Source organism: Dermacentor albipictus, chromosome 6 (genome assembly GCF_038994185.2).
Source record: "Dermacentor albipictus isolate Rhodes 1998 colony chromosome 6, USDA_Dalb.pri_finalv2, whole genome shotgun sequence".
Classification (NCBI taxonomy): domain Eukaryota; kingdom Metazoa; phylum Arthropoda; class Arachnida; order Ixodida; family Ixodidae; genus Dermacentor; species Dermacentor albipictus.
The window spans coordinates 138,959,167-138,979,835 of record NC_091826.1 but is presented as its reverse complement, the minus strand read 5'-3'; the positions used below and the strand labels follow the sequence as shown (position 1 = coordinate 138,979,835).

The 20,669-nt window shown below is 45.7% G+C and overlaps 1 protein-coding gene across 6 annotated transcripts in view; it reads right to left on the bottom strand.

Annotated features, from left to right (window-relative positions):
* LOC135896103 (inactive histone-lysine N-methyltransferase 2E-like) overlaps positions 1–20,669 on the bottom strand; it is a 458,065-nt gene that overhangs the window by 179,465 nt on the left and 257,931 nt on the right. For all 6 annotated transcript variants that reach the window (XR_010562591.2, XM_070541359.1, XM_070541357.1 and 3 more), the window contains exon 13: positions 1,838–2,073. Coding sequence is in view for 5 of the 6 variants with exons in the window: in XM_070541359.1 (XP_070397460.1) it covers positions 1,838–2,073 (236 nt within the window). In the remaining variant the exon portion in view is untranslated. The remainder of the gene's footprint in view (positions 1–1,837; positions 2,074–20,669) is intronic.

Below are 20,669 nucleotides of genomic sequence, written 5' to 3'. Positions count from 1 at the left end.
GTGCTGGTACAACGGAGCGAAGGAGGTTCGGTGGAGACAGCCGTATATCGCAAATCTTGCGATAGCGGGAGTGTGCTGAGTTTTGACTCTCACCACCCTATAGAACACAAACATGCCGTGGTACGCACTCTCCTGTCTCGTTGCGATGCGCTCTCGTCAACGCAAACTTTGAGGGAGCAAGAATTAACGAATGTGGCCACTCTTTTGCATAAGCGGAGTTACCCTGAGCATTTTGTCAATGATACGCAGCGCCGCATGCAAAAACCTCGTGAGAGCAAGGCCGAAAGGCCAGCTTCCTTTGTGTGCATTCCATATGTCCGCGGTGTATCAGAAGCAGTGCGCAGGGCTTTACGGCCTTTAGGTGTTCGAACTGTGTTTAAACCCTCGTACACGTTGGCAAACGTGTTCCCGAAGCCAAAGGACCGCACACCTCCGGACGAACAAAGTGGTGTCATCTACAAGGTCAACTGCTCGGACTGTGATGCCAGCTACATTGGCGAGACAGGGCGGCGACGTCGCACCCGTATCAAGGAGCATCTAAGAGATGCTACGAAAGCCACCCATGCTACACGTGCCAAGACAGAATTGGTTGATCATTGTTTATCAAAGGGACACATGTTTGATTTTAACAATGTAACCACACTAGCACGGGAACACCGATGGGGCCCAAGAAAGTTCGTAGAATCATGGTTCATCCGTCGTAATCAATCTTCATGTAACTCTAACCGTGGCCCCCTGCCGGATGTTTACGGCACTTTCATAGATAAATAGGATGTATTTCTCATTTGTTGCCATTGTGTACTGACGATGCCACCCGCATAGGTGGCGAAACGTCTATGCTTTTGTTATACTTTGTTGAGTAAAGCCAGTGTAAACAACACTTTGAAGCATAAATTCACATGTCATTTCAGTACTTTCAGGCATTCCAAAGGATCTGTCCTTGGTCCTCTCTTTTTCCTCGTGTATATTAATGACATTGTTCAGAGCATTCCTGTCAAGATACGGCTCTTTTCCAATGATTGCACTATATACCATGAAGTTACTTCACCCAGACCAGGTTTTACTATATCCATCTCTGGACCGAATGCATACATCGTGTTCAGATTGGCAGATGACCATTAACAAAAAAGAAAACCGTGGCAATGTCTCTTATTTGCAAGAAGTACCTCATAAGTTTCTCGTAAAAATTTGATAACGAATCCTTAGCAGCGGTAACTAAGCATAAGTACTTGGGAGTCGGCATTTCTAACGATCTTAGAAGGAACGACCATGCTGACTATATCCAAAAGAAGGCGATGAAAAAGCTTGGACACTTAAGGAGGTGTTAAGGTAAGTCTACACAAGAAATTAGGCTTCTAGTGCACAAAACATTTATTTGGAGCCCACTAGAATACTCTGCAGCTGTATGTGATCCATACACAAAAAGAAACGTTTCAATATTGGAAAAATACAGAGGAAATCGGCTAGGTTGGTTCACAACAAATACAGTTGGCAGGCATATTGACGTTTACTGCTGTGTCGCCTCACATGTGTTTCCTGTATATCTGTTGTACGTATAAAAACAATTGTAACCCACTCCTGCTTAAGTTCTGAACCTCAACTGGCAGAAATGAAACAAACAAACAAACAAACAAACACACACACACACACACACACACACACACACACACACACACACACACACACACACACACACACACACACACACACACACACACACACACACACACACAAATCCAAGCAGCTTCCAACACCACACCACAGTGATGTACCAGCACCACCACTTTTCAGCAACAAAAAGTGAAAAGAGTGGTCTCGACTTGGTGCAGCCACTGACCCCTTGCGAGTGGGCCCTCGAAGTGAGCGCAAGCGTTCCGCTTCCTCGGGGGGCAGGGCGGCGTCGCCGGCCGCTGGGTGGTCCTCGTTGGAGCGCTCGTCCCCCCTGCCCTCATCCATCGAAGCCCTCCCTCCTCGATGCTGCAGCCGCTCCAGGGCCTGTTGGCGCCGCTTCTCGGTGCGCTCCATTTTTTCAAAGGCACGCATGATGGCATCGATCTTGCGCTCCTCCCGGGTCTGTGAAAACCACAACGATAAGAAGAGACTGCAGTTCCATCCTTGACACGAGGTGTGTTCTCGCACCTAGTTTCGTTACTGCGGTGACTGCCATGCACATCTTTCTGGTGGCGTACTACTCAAGTGGATAAACTCCAGTTGCTAGGGAAGTGCCATCGTTTGTAAAGGAGCCACATTACTTCCCTCGCAGTGTCAATGAGGGTGACCATTTCACACAAGATGCAAAATTTAGGGAAATGATTATTAGGTGGCCACTGGAGCGCAGCAGCTGGTTTTCATAAACAAAACTAACAAGCACTAGAAATGCATTACATTTCAATATACAATATTCCACTCCACATTGGCACTTTTTCACTGCCTGGATTCAACAGCTACTTTTTACCTTTTGAACACTCCAAATATAATGGATTACATTAAACCTTATTGCTGAGGGAGTTAACACTTATTAGGCTATGAAAAACCAACTTGTAGAAAAGGACTTGGAACGGGAACTTAAAAGACAACTGCGATATAATTTCACACAGACCAAATTGATAATAAATGAGTACTGAATACTACTCAAGTCATCTTGGTAAGAGGCAAAGCTGCTTTTTCTTTTGTCCCCTATTAGCAGCCTTTCAATAGCACCTAAGCAGACACACTTGGTGATAAGTAGACATGATAAGAGTGCTAGCATACGATACGCTGGGACTTCTTAAGAGCACCGTGGGTTGCCACTAATCTAAGAGGTCATGTTCTGGCAAGTAATAATGACAACTTTTTTTTTGTTCCCAGTTTTGCAATCAAAAATGCCAACTTTTGTGATCCTTGTGTGACACATCTACTCGTATTTCAAGTGTAGAATTTTGCACGAAGGCGACTCTATGCCTACACTAGTCTCCATCTAGGCAGCAGCCATTGCTGTTGACCTCCATGTCCAACTCCAACATGAATGAACACACAGCATGACTCTGCTGCATGTTGAGTTCGCACTGCACAAACACATATCAACAATTAAATTTTTGCTCCTTCACTGGACTCGAGATTGAAAACTATGCATGCTTTCACAAAAGCACAGCATTTGCTCCCATATTTAGAAAAGCATGGGCCTCTCGGCTTGTCCAGTGATGGACTACTTTTCTACATTTAAATTTTTGTGGTCGTTATAGCTGGCAGGTCCAGTGTAATATTTTTCAACGCATCCTGCAACAAACCAACTAAACAACCACAAACAAACCGACACACCCCAAAACAAGTGCTGCCGTGAAAAGAGTGAGACATCCCCAGGGTTCGTACAGCACGTTTGACTCCAAATTCAACAAGAATTCAAGGATGCCCATGACCAAAATTCAAGGAGGGGGTACAAATCATATTCACAGATACACTGAAAAACACTGAAACCTCCTTCTCAGCTGAAATTTTTTGTAGGCAAGTAGCTGCTAAGCTGGACACTTGCTTTAAGCTCTTCAGGTCCCTTTTCCAAGTTGACTTTCCCGTTGTCCTTCTGGCACAGTGGTGCGTAAAGCCTGACTTGGGCCAAATTAAGTCACTCATCCTACTAAATCCAAATGGCTGAAACATACTTTCTGCCAGGCCCAAGGCCATAATAGTGGCTGTGGTGTAAACCCACCAACAAAACAAGAAACAATGGTGGCACGGCTTGGCCTGGCTTTGTCTAGCTCACCGACAGCAACAGTAATTTAAACAAACCTGTCACTGGTGGCAATGGAAATGCCACATCACAATTATTTAGTGGCACATTCCAAAGAAAACACCTAGAATTGTTTCCCCGAGAATCAGTGTCTATGGCTAACAATCGTCACTTACAGTGCATACGTAGACGAGGGGCACAAAGGACGATGAAGACCAGCGCACGTCTTCATCGTCCTTTGTGCCCCTCGTCTATGTATGCGCTGTAAGTGACGACTGATACCATGGAATACCAACTAGCCTGTACCCAAACCTTGCTTCAGTCTATGGCTAAGCCCCTACAAGGAGTTTGTTATTTTGAATGCTCAAAACTTGTCCCTAAGCCCGGTTTTCAAGAAATTCAAGATGCACATTTATTTTCAAGGGGCACTAAGGGCACTTAAATCTGTTTTCACAAATTCGACAGTTTTCAAGGATTTCAAGGAGGTGTACGTACACCTGGGTCACAGCCCAAATTCATTTTGAAGAAGTTCTTTGTTAGCAGGTTAACTTTCCATTCAGAGCACTTGGGAGTTGCTAAATTGTGATTCTGGATAAGTCTGAAACAGACATGACGTTTTTCACTGTTTTTGCATGGAATGGAAACCGAGCATTTTTTCACTCCAGGTCAACTCCTGCACTTCTGGCTGCACATTGTCATTTTACAAGTGGAAGCACCATTGTGGTGGCTCACCAGCAGGCAGGGGGGTTAGCTATGCACTTGCGACTGTTTTAAATGAGTGGCCGTCCAATGATGGGAGACCTTCACTAACTGCTACTGAAACTTAAGTAGGTGGATAGAAATGATGTGTTCGTGCCTCATAATCAGAAAGTGGTTTTGGCACGTAAAACCCCATAATTCAAATGATGTGTTGCTTTTGTGAGGTGCACTTCCACGATAAGATTTTTTTTGTTGTAACTATTAGAGGCATCAAGAAAATGAAATGCAACTTATTTTTTCAGTCTTTCTGTGTAGCACAGCAGGTAGACACTTTCACAAAATAAATATAACATTGTTTTCCTGCAATTCTTTTCATGTTATGCATGAACCACTAATTTTTGCACCAGAGTTTAACTGGACATTAACTGTTTTCACTGAACCGAGATGAAAGAAGTTTTGTTTAGCTTTGACACTGTGGTCTGGAGCAAGTGTATTTCATTAGTGATGCAGGATTGTTATTACCGCATTTCTCAGTGTATAAGCCAGATTTCTTCTCCCCAAAATTTTTGCCAATGAGTCTTATGCCTCGTGCACCGCCTATAGAGGCGTCACTGAAAGCCACCTAGCGGACGCTTCCAACAGTACACGCGGGAGCAGTAGCAGACGACAACCCTTTGCAGCAAGGATGGCTGAAGTTTGCGGCTGCGATTTCTCCTTTGTTCGGGTGCCAGGCTGCTTCTTCTACGGTGACAGCTGTAGGGAAGATGCTGACCTCTGTGCGAGCGGGTATGAACACCAATGTTACCGGTGTTTGGGACAACATGGTCCACATATGTGCAAGGTGTGTCCCACAGACAAACGCCATGAACCCCATTTACATGACGTGGAGCTCATGTTGACTAGCCGACAAATATTGTTGAGTGATGCGATCTCTCGATGTTTTTTTTTTATTCTACCGTTGCCGCAATGCTGCTTCTGTACCTGAATAATAAGCACCCGTCGTTAGTGCAGACTTATATCAAACAAATCCGCACGGTGCAATCTTTGCATATGCCATTGTGATTTTTCTGCTGATGAATACACGTGACATTGCTGAATAAGTGCAGTCAAAGTCGCCTCAAGAAGAGTAATTGCGAATTTATTGATGGAAGCGCGTACACTAGTCGACGAAGTCATCAAACGCACGGGTTAATAAAAGCGCATGTTAGCGCTGTACCGCCAATGCAATTCCGCTGCATACTCCGATGAACTGCCGTTCCCACTGCAATTTTTGCAATTTTAAATTCCCCAAGGGAGCTGCTTGGAAATGTACAAAGCTAAAGCCTGACTAGCTTTTTAGTACTTTCTTTTTAATGTTACTAGAGAGAGGTGCCCCATGATATATTTAAAGGCAGAACAGCGTCAGTCAAAGTAGATGAGCGCTGGCGGCAAGGCCCGGTTTAGTTGTCTGCAGCGTAAGTATATGAAAGAATTCAGTTGAGTACAAAACTCACATGCAAGAAGGGACTACGTTGTGAAACAAACAAATCACTCGGCGTGTAAAGTTTGCTCAGGCAGCATCGAGGTGTGATGACTTCCCAAATGTGACGCGAACTTTTCAGCGAAAAATAGAACAAAAATGCCATAAGCAGCAACTACATGGATTGGCAATTCTCGCCTTGAACTACCTATTTTTTAAACATATTTCCCAACCACAATATCTAAGATGCCCTCGGGCGAAAAGAATAAAGCTGTTAAGGAAGCACTTGCTTGGTATCATTCCGATAAGACACAGCGTGATTTATACCCTTTACAAACAAGGCAGGGTGAAAACTTCGCAGCTCAAAGGAATCGACAAGAGTTATGCACGGAGCAACTAGCAACAGTTAAACATGTGCGAAGCCACGCATAAAATAGATGTAAAAACATGAAGTGCGCAACAGCTGGTGCGAGGATTTACCGCACCACATGAAACCAAGAATTTCAGTTCTTGCAAACTTCAGTAGCTTTAACATACAACGCAATGCGCTCGTGCAGTCGTGCTGCCTAGCTAGCGCAACGCGGTAAAGAAGCGGAAAACAATATAAGCAGCAAACGACATTCCGAACTTCAGCGAAATGCCTTTAAACCTCAGGCTGCACTGCAGACGAACTTCGTTGCTGACGTGTCTAACTATGATCGAGTGGAAAAAAACACCCACGAGACAAAGGACAGGATGAGATCAAGAAATTTCCCTTCGAAGCGACGATCCATTTTTGCTACCGTTGCTCCCGCTGATAAGGCTTTGCCGGGAATGATTAGAACTGTATCGCCGGCACGTTTTCACCGGTATTTGAGCCCCCCACCTTGCAACAATTCTTCTTCGACATTCCCTGAAGCTTTGGCCACCACACACGTGTGAATGCTGTTGCCTATCTTACTCTGAAAACGTGAATAAGACAGAGAAGCACGATCAACGACACAACAAACTACGGTGCGCGCCAGGCTCCTCTCCCGCATGTTCTGCGCAAGGCTGCCACCAGCGGTGCGTCTGTCGGCGTGCACGGCGCGTTTATACAACAGCGAGACATGTATAAAACAAGATGTGCTGGAGCAACCATCATGTGCATTTTTTTACAAGTATAGTAGACTTCTGTTAATTCGAGTACAGTTAATTAAATCCCTACCAAAGGTCCCGGCTGGTGGCCACGCATTCTTTATAGACCAAAACAGTCGTTATTTCAATTTCTAAAATTGGCCTTTACTGGATCATTTTAACTTTACCAGCCAGCACGCAAACACCTGACCCCTACGGTGGCATCAACAGCAGCCCCTTTAGTGGCAGAGCTCAGTGGACAGTGAATGCATTGAACAAATGTCGTGCTGTTGAAAACACCGGCCTGCCTAGGAAGCTTTTCAAGCAAGTTCAGAATCTCTGAATACTATATTTACTTTGTTCTAATGCGTATATACATATACATATATTTTTTATTTTTTCAGAAAAATTGGGCTTATATTTGCCTGCGCGGTGCAATCGGACCCAATACCAAAACTGCCGTTGCGGCATTTGGATGCTTCACCAATAAACAAATGTATTGCGGCGACGCTGACTTTAAAAAATTGTGTGGCAAAGGTAATTTTAGGAAACCAGCCACCATTGTGCAACACATATTCGACCACCCTTGCTAAAAAATCAGGTGCGCGTTAAGCTTTTTTTAGGAGCTTAATTGTAATTCTATGTTAGTCTTCTGCTTTGAGCATATAGAAAGTGGGAACACATTTGATTCGAGGGTGTGTTAGGCTCAGACAAATATTCGCAAATGAACCACCCGTATGTTTTGGCATTTTTTCTACATCTTGTTCAATTCGACTCTCCAGATAATTCGATCAATTTTTTCAGAATCAGATTAACATAAGTTGACAGCACAAGGAACCATGTGCCCCCATGCAGCATCTCAGAGGTCAAATCTTGTATTAGCTAGTACAACTGTTAGCTTCTAGGGCTCGCCATGCAGGTGATGCAGCAGAAGCTGTGAAGGCCACTACAGTGAAAGCTCGTTAATTCGAACTTCAATAATTCAAATTTATGGATAATTCGAACTGTACGATTTGGTCCGACCAAGCTCCACAGAAGTCTATGTATAAAAAAGTCCGTTAATAAGAACGCGAGAAGGTTCCCTCACGGATAATTCGAACTACGCTCGCCTGGCACACGGCCAGAAAAACGCGCCTACTGCCTGCACACAAGGCTGTATTGCCTCCTAAACGGAGAGAACGGCGAGAGAAAGCAAAATCGGAAAAAAATATAACTGACGCGGGGTAAGCCAGAAGGCAGCGGCGGCTGCCGCCTCTCCGTTCTACGTAACCTCCGAGACTTCTTGCCCGTTGCGAATCTCGGAGGCTTTGCAAATCTTGTACAGCTGCTAATGCTGTGCGGAGATGGCACGGCAAGCGCCAAAACACAGCGAATCAAGTACGTCGCAGCTGCGCTTGCAATCAAGAACCAACGAATCAGGGCCTTCCCCACCTTCACATGTTCGGCGTCTTTGTCTCGGCAGTCTTCATCGGTTGTGTACTTCTGTTTTCAGCTTAGGAGGTATCGACCGTCGCGATTCATTGTGATGGTGTTAAGCCTCAGCTAACGTTCCTTTCGCTGGACATCGGTGGTGTGGCACAGTCGGACCCAGAGCTTCGACTTGAAGATGGCGTGTGCCGCAGGTACACGCCATCACTTTCTGACACGCCAAATTTCTGACATGCCCTACTGCTTCCAAATCGCAGTGTACTGTTGCTCTCCTTCACTTTCGTTAGTTCGAACTTTCGTTAATTCGAACTGAAGCGGCTTCCCCTTGCGGTTCGAATTAACGAGCTTTTACTGTATAGTGAGGCCTCCATGATTATAGGTCATGCTATAGCTTGTTGTCATAGTTTAGTTTTTCTGGAAAGGTTAAACCCATGGCAATGAGTAACTAAGGGGTGCCACAGTTCTTTTATTATTACTTTATGACGCCCATGATATACCCCGTACAAAAACCATGACATGCTTATCCTCATCATCAGTTGCCTGCAGGAGAACTCAGTGTTCCCTGGCTCACCATTTCACTTTTTAAGGCGAAAGCCTTTCTAGGCTCATGGTGAAGTTTTTGTCAGCAGACCTGACCACCGGAGTGTCCGCCGAAGCGTCATCACGCCATATGAAGACAAATTAGAGACATATTAAAGAATGAAAAATGATTGATAGGGATAGTGAATGATAACATCATAAAAGAGATTGGTAGAGGTTAATAATGACTAGTCATGACTACTACTGACTCCGAAATGACCAATATGTCTAATGACGGCTTGTAATGACCACAATTGATTAGTAATTATTAGACATGTCTAGTAATTAGTAGTAATGACTAATCTCGATATTAACATACAAACTGACGCAATTTTCCTTGACTTCGCAAAAGCATTTGACAAAGTAGCTCACCAATGACTGCTCCTAAAACTTTCACGGTTAAACCTACATCCTGCAGTTTTAACATGGATAGAGCAATTCCTCACTAATTGCATGCAGTCGGTGTACGTCAATAACAATACTTCTGAGCCCCTACCCGTAACGTCACGCGTGCCTCAGAGCTTGGTACTAGGCCCCCTCCTATTTTTAATATACATTAATGATCTACCATTACACATGTCATGCAAAATCTGCATGTACGCTGATGACTGTGCCATTTACCGCTCAGTTACTAATGATAATGATCAAATCGCTCTTCAGGAAGACAATGTACAGGAAACAATAGACAGGAAACAATATTCGAAATTGGTGTCAACGTTGGTTAATGGTCCTAAGCCCTACTTAATGTAAAGCAATGTCGTTCTCCCGCCGTTCTAACCCCTTGGTATTTCAATACGAAACTGCTAACGAACAAATTCAGTGTGTGAACAATAATTATAAGTATCTGGGTGTTACCGTCTCAAATGATCTGGACTGGTGTGTGCATGTGAGTAACGTTATCTCTTCAGCTAACAGATCACTTGGGTTCCTACGATGTCACATAAAAAAACGCACCGCAGCATGTGAAACTATTAGCTTATAAGACACTAATACGACCCAAACTAGAATACGCATCAGCTATTTGAAGCCCTCGCCAGACTTTCCTCATTACCGCCCTTGAGGCATTTTAGAATCGGGCCATCCGTTTCATTCACTCCGCTTTTTCATACGATGTCAGCGTAACTTCATAAAAGCAGAATCTGGCATACAAAATCTTTCCCACCGCCGTTTAATTGCCAGCTTATCATTATTTCACAAATTCTACCACAGCATACTCAATCGTGCACCATATATCTTGCCACCATCACGCATATCCCATCGCATAGGACATTCCTTAAATGTAGCTCGTCCACACGCGCGCACTATCACTTCTGCATGTTCTTTTTTCCCTCGAACAGCCAAAGACTGGAATGGCCTTGAGCACAACATCGTTTCTATGCCCAGCTCATCTGCCTTCATAGGAGAAATCGCCTCTCATTGTGCCTTGTAACATTTTGATCAAAAATAACGTACAGCGCAAAGGACAAGGACAGCGATAGACGACATACTGCGCTGTGTATGTCGTCTATCGCTGTCCTTGTCCTTTGCGCTGTACGTTATTTTTGATCATGAATTACCAACTAGCCCAAGCAACCACCCTAGTTCACAACATTTTGATATTCTTTGTTTCTCATATTCTTTGTAACCCACCCCTTACGTAATGCCCCGAAAAGGGGTCTTTAAGGAAATAAAGTGAAAGTGAAAGTAATGACTGAAATGACTAGTAATGACTATGAAATGACCAATATGTCTAACGACAACTTGAAATGACTATGATTGATTAGAAATGACTAAAAATGCTTAGTAATGACCAGTAATGACTACGAAATTATCAATATGCCTAACGATGAATTTTAATGACTACAATTGATTATAAATGACTAAAAATGCTTAGTAATGACCAGTAATTACTAATAATGACTGAAATGGCTTGTAATGACTACTTATGACATGGCCAACATGTCTAACAATGGCTTGTAATGACCAAATTGATTACAAATTACTAAAAATGCTTAGTAGTGAGCAGTAACGACTAAAAGAAAGAAGAGAAGAGGCAAGGAGAAAGACTGGTGCAACTGGTGCAACATACTGGTGCAACTTATGCAGTATTCACTAATTGAAATGCATTCTCCTATTTAATGTACCCCAAATTTTTATGCGTTTATTGAAAATAAATGTGCACCTGAATTTATCGCTCCCCCCATTATTAAAGGAAAAATACAGCAAGATCTAAACGTTCACAATCAGATAAATCTAGACATGCACAATTTACAAAATTACAACTTTTTTTAATGAGCTTTTATAATGATACTGGTGCACAATCGTTACCATTTATGCTTTACCAGCCACAGATACCAAGCACACAAGGGTAGTATTCTCAAACGATCATTTTCAGAAATACCACTATCACTTTCGCAGGATTTTTAGGTAACCTTGCATCGATTAAAGCCCCTGAGTTGCCTTGTGCCATAGCAATTTCATTATTATGGTGGCTAATCAGCCCTTACCTTTGTACCAGCATCGAAACATGCGCCTTCCTTGATGCGAAGGTTGTTTTTGATAGTGTGTATCTGCGTATGTGCCGGGTGTTGGCCATTTTATGCATGGTATATATTCGGTGTTTTCTTTCCATAAACTTCAGTTGTTAGTCAGCACCGTATTGCGCCCCCTTCTATTCCTTTCGTCCACATCTTTCATGCTGCAGCTACCATGGAGCTACATCAATTCGCCCTATTTTCTATCTTATTGACCCTTGCACTGGAATTCGAGAGTGCTTGCATTGACGGTGCTTTCGTGTGATTATTCCAAACAGCTTGCCAAGGCAATAAGTCTTGTGGGGATACGTGACCCTCACGCATTCCCTGATATGTTGTTTTCCCGCATAGCTACCGTCTCCTGTATTCCGGCTTCGCCGCGTGGCTTGATGCCCCTGGCAGTCCGTTAAAGCGAAGTACGAGAGGTGGCGCAAGTGTTGTGCTGCTATTGCCACCTAACGGCGGGGTTACTTGGGCATGGAAAGAAGGCTCTTCCTCTTTGGTTCGGGGTTGGCAAGCTGCACGGATGTTCCACGAGTGCGCTGATCCATGCTTCTGCAAGACCGTCTCGCGAGGGCTCGTTCGAACGCGCAACCGTTCATGTGACCATACGCTGTAACGACTAGGCGTTGGGATCTAGCATGGGGCGAACATATTCGCTCATTATCCAATCGCGGTGAGTCGGACTTCATAGATTTGTCGCGCGCCTATCGGCACGTTTTGTGGATAGCAACTCGGCTAGCCGGCATTAGTCTATGAAACGTGCAATAAATGCCCTTGTGATTGCTTGCACTACTGTGTTGTCATTCCTTTGTCCCAAAAGCACGGGTGAGAACACCACGGTCTGTAGCTGCTCAGAGATGTAAGTGATTTACCTGCTTTTAGAAAAAGCTCTACTACTGCGTTTTTTTTTTTTTCATCTTTTAGCATTATTCTAGATTCCCATATGTTTTGAGAGATTCAAGGAAAGTATCTACCGATGCTTGGGGGACAGGTGTGCCAGCATTGAATTATGGATATTGAGGTCCTACTGCTGTCCTTTCTACCAGCAGAGTACCCTGTTTAGTTCCTTCAAACCAAATGGAGCATTATACAGCAGAACCTCATTGATACGATCCTGTTTGTACAATTTCCCAGTGCCAACATTTGTGATCGAGAACACAATAAATGACGCAACACTGTTAAGTTACACTCCTTTTTTTTTACTGGCTGATACATTCCCGAAACTGCAATGATATGATATGTTTTCCAGCCGCTAGATCTCACATAAACAACAACACACACACAAAAAAAGCACACACGATGCGCCCGCTAGGACAAATCACCCATCCGTGTCACATGAAAATTCCGGCATGCACTCAGTTTCCTCTTCCGGTACCAGCAAATCTCCAGTACCAGCGTACTGCACACTTTTAATAGGCAATAACCCAAATGCATCATTGTTCCCTGCAGCAGGTGGCGACGCATGAGCATCATGTTTTGCTCTGGTGTAATCGTATTCAGGTTTCACTCACCAGCTCAATTTAGTTTCAGTTTCCATTCGCTGCCTTGAACACTGCGCAATAGAAAAACGACAATGCACGTCCCGGTCCCCTTGGGCTAGCTCCCTAGCTCAATGGGCATCGGCGCCTTCCGCTGCAACGATTCACACCGAGCGAGCACGTCATCATTTACCGCCAAGATGCTCCGCCCATGGAAGCTCCCAACCCATGCCGAATTACCTGCCATGGGTTTGGCATTGCGCTGCTAAGCCAGAGGGGCACGAGATCAAATGCTGCCATGGCAGCCACATTTCGATGGGGGCAAAAAGCAGTGCATTTGGTGCATATTAGAGAATCCCAGGTGGTCAAAACTAATTTGGAGCCCCTCACTACGACATGCCTCATAGTCGTCTCGTGGTTTTGGCACGTAAAACTCAAGAATTTAATTAATTAAATCAACCCAGGCCAAATTTGAGGAGCACAAATGTAATCTTGCTGAAGAGCTGCAGAATTGACAACGTCCATTTCGGGGCCTCACCACAGCTCGGCACGCATCGGCATCCCCCATGCCACAACAGTTTACGAAGACGTTAACTACAGCCGAGTCCTTCAACTCTTTTGGTGACTTCAGATTGTACGTTTTCCTGTTTAGTACATTTTTTCTCTTGTTTTTTTCTAAAATATATGAACGAGGTTCTACTGCATTTTTCCTTTGACACACAAGTTGGTAATTCCTCCTTTTCTGCTCACCGTGTGTTATAAAAGTGCTCCCCAAGCATAGTGGAACCCCGATTATACAACTTTCTTGGGATCACAAAAAAGCGTCGTAATATACGAACATAACTTATGCCTATAAGAATACTAATTTCGCGCGACGGATTTACAAGAAACTTCAATGCAAACTACTAACATACTCTGCAGGGCTTGGAAACCCTAGTTACCAAAAAAGTAAGGGCAATAAGAATTAATGCTGCAGTACAGGCACCAATCATGCTTTATTCAAACAAACCTTTACGGCACTCCACTGCCCACTTAAATGATTCCCGCCAGCCGGTACGAACGTTAAAAAAGTCTAAGTTTCTTTCGGACCTTGTTTGATCCGTGAACCAAGAGCTTTCGCTCGATTGGGCAATGTCCAAAAGGAGGTCCTCTGCGGCGTCGCGCGAACAGTTAAGTTCCGGATGCCGTCTATGTGCCGTAGCACCTCGGCGAACGTGGTAGGCACAGGCATGGCATCCGTGGCATCGACGTCGTCCTCGTCCGATTTCGCAGTGATGTCGGCACTAGGCAAAGCCTCCTCGATGGCGCCATCCAGTGACACCTTGCCACAGATCGCAACGTTGTTGCCGACCTCTACATACTTGGCGAAAGTCGTGGCGCGGTTTAAATTCTCGAAATCGTCGTCGGCGAAGCCTGCATCGGCCTCAAGTGGCATCGAGGTTGTTGCGTCCCCAGCAGAGGAGGCAGTCTCTCACTTAAAGCCACAGTGCTTGAACGAGTTGGCGATTGTGCTTCGCCACACTGCGTTCCACGAACTGGCAATAAAATCCATGGCGTCGAGCACAGTGATTTTTTTTTCCGACTCGCTGCGCTCCGTATCCGCCAGCCGACGCTGCACTAACCACTTCTGGTAACTTTGCTTGACGCACTTAATGATGCTGGCATCCAGCAGCTGCAGCCGGCTTGTGCAGTTGGGCGGGAAAAAAACAACCTTTATGTTCCTCAGGCTGGACATATCAGGTGGGTGGCACGGTGCGTTGTCCACGAAAAGCAATATTTTCCTTGCCTTAGCACCCATTTTGTTATCCAGCTGCTGCAAAAAATTTCTGAAGAGCGAAGACGTCATCCACACCTTGTTGTTGAAGTTGTAGCTGCACGGCAGCGTCTTCAAGTTCTTAAAGCACCGTGGCTTTGCAAACTTTCCAACAACGAGCACGGGCAGCCACTCGGAACTGTTGTTAGCACAGAATCGTGCCGTCACATGCTCTTTACTATGCTTGCCACCATGACAGCTGTCACCCATAAATGCAAGGGTTTGCTCGGGCTGGATATGGTAAAAAATACCGCTCTCATCGGTGTTGAAAACGTTGCAGCGCTTGTATGCAGCAATCATCTCCGGCAGTAACTCCATCCACTCGTTCACCGTCGAAACGTCCATGGAAGTGCTTTCTCCTCAGGAGTGGCTGTACACAATCCTGTTTCATTTTTTTAAGTGATCCAGCCACCCGTTCGATGCCTGAAAGTCGTCAATGCCCAGACGCTATGCCACAAGGTCCACCTTTTCTTTTAGAATGGCGTCGTCAACATTGATTGCAGAGCTCAGTGTTTGATGCAGCCACTTGACGAGAACCTTTTCTAACTTCTCATGCTGTCCTTCTTTTTCCGCTTTCCGCTTGAGCCCAAACTTGTTGGCATTCTGCAATATCACCGCTTTGTTTGCCAGGATCGTCTTAAGCGAAGATTCGGGTATCTTAAGGTCCCGGGCAATGCTGGCTTTCGTGGCTCCGTGCCGCCTTTTCCGCTTCCTTGACAATATTAAGCTATTGCCGAGCGACAGAAGTGTCCACTTTCGGGACATCGAGCGTCGTGTTGCTCCACACAACTCAAAACCTCTGCTGAATGCTGGTCGCTAGGATTATGACGAACACCTGTGATAAACCTACGCCTTTCCACGCTACCTTGTCGGTGATCTGCAGCAGGGAAACTGGAAGGAGAGAAACCCTTTCCCAATGCGACGAGAGGCGATACCGTTGAGAAGAGAGGAAGAAAGTGATTGTGGAGAAGAAAAGGCGCTATTTCAGCACAGTGGGCGTCGCGGGCGGCTGCTGGTGGGGGGAGAGAAACACTTTCCCAACGCGACGCCACCGAGAAGAGAGGGAGAAGGTGATTGTGGAGAAGAAAAGGCGCTACTATTTCAGCACAGCGAGCGTTGCGGGTGGCTGCTTTCGTCCACCATTCTGTCCTGCACTTCGCAAGGGTCGTCATATAACGCGGGTCAGCCGTAAAATTGCGTCGGATAACCTCGGTTTTTAATGCATTATTTCTATGGGGACTTCGCTGGGACTGCGCTAAGTCGTCGTAAAACCTGGGTCGTCGCAAAACCGGGGCATGTATACCGGGGTTCCACTGTATATTGATTGACTTGTTTTTGTAGTGTTTTCTGGGTGCTTGAAATTGTAAGTAAGGGCATTGTATAGGACGAGTAGTTATTGAAAATACCTGAGCTGCACTCTAACATGAATAACAATGAGCAAAGAGACTTTGATGAAGCATGAAGATATCTTTAAAGGGACACTAAAGGTAAATACTAAGCCGACGTGGACTGTTTAAATACCATTCTAGAAACCTCGCAACTCTTCTTTCGTGACAAGAAAAGACTTAGTTTACGATAAAATTGCATCTGAAGGGTCCAAATACCTTTGCCGCAATTCAAATCTCCCGCCACCCAACCGGGGGAGTGGCGACGTTGCATGCGCCATCACAGCCCTTTGCTGCTGTCAGTGAGTAAGGCGACGCCCAACAGACGGCGGTACGGTTTTTTTGTACAAAACGTGAACACGCAGCCATGAAGAAACAGAGCTAAGAAAGAGCGGTGAATCCGCCGCTGCAGCTTCTTTTAGTCAAGTGGCGTGGACTGTTCAGGCAAACTGCGACAATACATGAAAGTGGAATTCTCAGCCACTTGCAGTTTGTGCGAGCCTCGCGAGCCAGCAAAACCAGCGCAGCATTGCGTGATAACGAAGCTACTGAAAAGCGTAAGCGCGGGCGGCGCAGAGTCGAGTAAAAACGAAACCTTTCGACTGCCCACATCATTGTCAAGGGTAAAGCCGACGAGTTTTTCTTTCTCAAAATGACAGAACTGGACAAGTAGCATTTTCTTTTGTCTTATAATGCAACATATGTTTTTATAACGAGTGGTGGAGTACTAGTGACAGAATATAAATGAGGAGTGCCTTCCTCACTGGGCAAGTACATGAATGTCCCGGGAGAGCCTCTAACCTTGTCCTGCATTTGCCTCAATTTCTCGATTACTAAGGCTCTGTTTGCGGTAATATTGACGTCTTGGAGATTCTCGAGCACTAATCTGTCACTTTAGCTAGACCTACTACAGTGAAACCTCGTTAAACTATAGTTGGCCGGAGCTCGGAAAAATTGCGTACTAAACCGTACGTAGTAGTGTTTAACCAAAATAGCACGAGATCGCTGACTTACCTGTCAAAAATGGAACACTGAACTTAGAGACAGTGCGATGAAAGGGTAAAAAAACATGCAGTATTTAGTCATTTCGCGCAACAAAAGTGTTATTTTCGTTTGATGCTGCCGCGGTCTAGTAGCGACGACAGCGGCCTTAAACTTATTGAAGCTGCGTGCCAGCTTTTCAGCCAGCCCCCTCTTCTCGGCAAACAGTCTCATGGTAGATTCCTCGTTCGCGTTACATATTCTCTGTGCCTGCGCGCGGTAGCGTTACAGAAGTCACGGGGTGCTGTTCTTGTCGCAACGATTGCATTCATGGAATGATGTAATGTGCAGCTTCTGCCACTGTCGGGCCTGAATCACCCATGCTGTTGCATTTCGTGTCGTCCTCCTCTGTGTCGCTAGTTGATACTTTGGCAACAACAGAGGCAACGATGATGAAAAGTCGAACCTCTTAGCTGACATCCATTCGCGGTCACATCAGCGCTGCCAAGCAACTTCTTCACATTCCAAAATCCACACACCTTAGTCAACAGCAGATCTCTGATGCATGACAGCGGCACCTTCTTCATGTCACATTTGATAGCATGAACAATGTCTAATTTTTCTTCTATGCTGAGCACCCGGGGTCTTTTTTATCCGAGCTTCGGCATGACGCCAGTCCTCACTTGCACGACGCCACAATGCTCTCTGGCACGCCACTAAAATTATGTTGATGTTGATGTGGCTTCATGCGCAAACGCACAGGGTGCTTGGAGGCCGTTGTGCCGATCTCCGAGGCTTGTTGTTCTGCTGGGCCGCCCGATGTAGACGACGCACCGCGGAGTTCGCACGACGAAAAGTGGAAACACTATGTGTTAACAGCCATGTACGCAATAAGCTGGTTCGGTTTATGCAGATACAAAACGCATTATGTTCAATGGCTGCTGAGTCGGGGATTTGACTTTACTATTTTTAAAATGAAACTACTGTTTAAGCGGGTACGGTTTAGAGAGGTTTTACTGCATTTGCATTTAGTGTCCCTTTAAAGACTTTTCAGAATCTTTTGATTGTGTGGCTCCCTGCTGCTTAATCACCAACTATCTGCACTCTGATTGCTCAACTAACATCGTCTTGGCGTCAGAACTTCCTCTTCGTACGTCAGCAGTCCAGTCGTGAATAACGTTTTATTGAATCTTTCTAAGGTCAGTTCTGGTTAGCAGTGTTGTCCTTGACCCTCTGCTTTTATTGATATCCATCAATGATCTTCGGATAACCTACCATCGAAGGGAAGACCTCTTGCCCTTTGACTGCCCAGTTTTCTTCCTTACTGCTACACACAAACCCTGGTCTTATTTTTGGATGTTGGTTCAGTAGACATTTATGCTGCATAGATGCTCAGCCCTGGCCATCTTCTGCCTTTCTCCCTCTCCGCTGTCAAAATGTGCCCAAAAGTAAATAACAGGGAAAGAAAACAGGCCTGCCACAAAGTTCGTCACATGTGCAAAAGACTTATATTGGACAGACAGGGGCGCTGCCTGAATCATAGGCTCAGAGAACATTGCACATCTGTGAAGGTGCAAACAGGTGCACTCCTGAACTTACAGCTACACATGTGCTATGAAAATATGTGCAGGAAAGTCGAGACGTTCAACATCGAACCACTAGTAAGTAAGCATGGCCTCGCTAACAGAGGAAGACCACGTAAAGCCAACAGACAAGGAAGCCAAGGAAAACATTGGGGAAACTAGCTCTAGCGGAAACTGAAACGCAGAAAATAATAACAAAAAGGAAAATGAAAGTGGACAAAAAGATAATTTGTCGCCAGTGGAAGCTGAATCCAGAAACAGAAACATAGATGCACATGCAAAGAGCAGACTCCCAACTGGCTTTATTTTGTGAAGGGAGAGAATTTATAAGGTACTACAAAATAAAAAAACAAGGAACAACCACGATGAAATTGTCCATGAGGCAGTGACGAAAAACAGCACGGACACGTGTGCCCATCTAAGAATTTGATTTCCTTCCTTGATAGTGATGAAGGTGAGCTGATGCAGTTGTCACCCCTTTTAGCAATGTAGAATGTCTCGGTGACTTCTCTTCCTGTTTTTGATTTTGCCTTTCAAAGGAATTTAGTCCGTTTCAGATAAGGCAAACAGCTTTTGCTGTCGCATCTCTTGCAGTGCAAGCGGACATGACAGCCAATGCCAGTGCGCATGAATTGTTCGTGTTCGTGCGCACGCTCATTGAAATAGCGGCCGTTTTGACCTATGTAGGGCAAGCCACATGATCTCGTAGACAACATTAGAGACGCATTTAGTGAACTTGTTTTGGTGGTTCTTCTTGCATGAGCCACACTCCTTTTTTGCGTTAGTCAGTAGTGGGCACACTTTATCAAGTTTTCAAGGCGCTGAAAAAGCGACGCAAATCCCATATCTTTCTACAACGTTCTTAATGTTGTGGGTGTGACAATATATAGTACGCAGGAGTTGGAAGCATAAACATATGAAGACAGTGCGCCGTGCGGTGGCGAAGAGGACCATTATCATCATCGACACCGATTTGGGAGCGTCAACAGTGGCGCCTGAAAAAGCGTGGCGCGAGAGAGGGTGGCCCATGGCCCCGTGGCGTGAGCAATGCGCGAGGTTCGGCGTTTGACGGAAAAGAGCTTCCTCGCTGGGTGTCTGGCCCATAGGGGCTATCGCCGCCCGCGTCACTACACCACACCTGAGTCAACGCTGTCGCCCGCTGAGAAGTTACCTCGCCCTGCTCTTCCGCTGGGCAACTGGTCCAGGAGGGCTGGCGGTCCTGAACTGGGGTGATCGAGCGTTCAGGTGAGTTGCCACAGGGCTACCCCGCCAGCTGTGGACGCAACCTGGTGACTGCGGCTGTGGGCTCCCGAACGCAATACCCCGCCGGAGGAAAATAGGGCACGCGGAGGCTGCCGTGTATCGACTGTTGCGCAGGGCCACCTGAGCCCCGTAAGGCGGTCCGACCAGGCTGTCCGACCCGGCCGTCCGACGTGGCCATCCGACACGGCTCTTCGACCCGGCTGGCCAACACTGCTGTCTGACCCCGCTGGCCGACATCGATTCCACGAGGTCTCCGACACGGCGACACGCGCTTTCACCTGAACTGTAGGCCAATTATAATTGACTGATACATAGACATAGCTGCATGTTGTCTATGAGGTATTTTGGGGAACTGTCACGCGTGTGTGCCGGTTTCTGTGTTATGTGTGTCAATACAAGTTTGATGTGTGTTTGTGCTTCCGCGTGCTGCTTCTCCTTTTTTCTGGAGTGATCCGGCCCCAATAACATCACAATGGGATAGACAATGCAAACACGGCATGATAAAAGGTGGTTTTTGTTCCAAGCATTGCTCTTTCCTTCCTGGAGATTTTAATCTTTGAGGCAGGCTCTCGGATGTAGTTCAAATTAATTGACGTGGGTAGCCAGCAGACACCAGTTGCTCAGCCTGACATTTAAAACTAGAGCACAGAGCGGGTGCACAAGATTTCTGTAGGGCAGAGAGGCAAC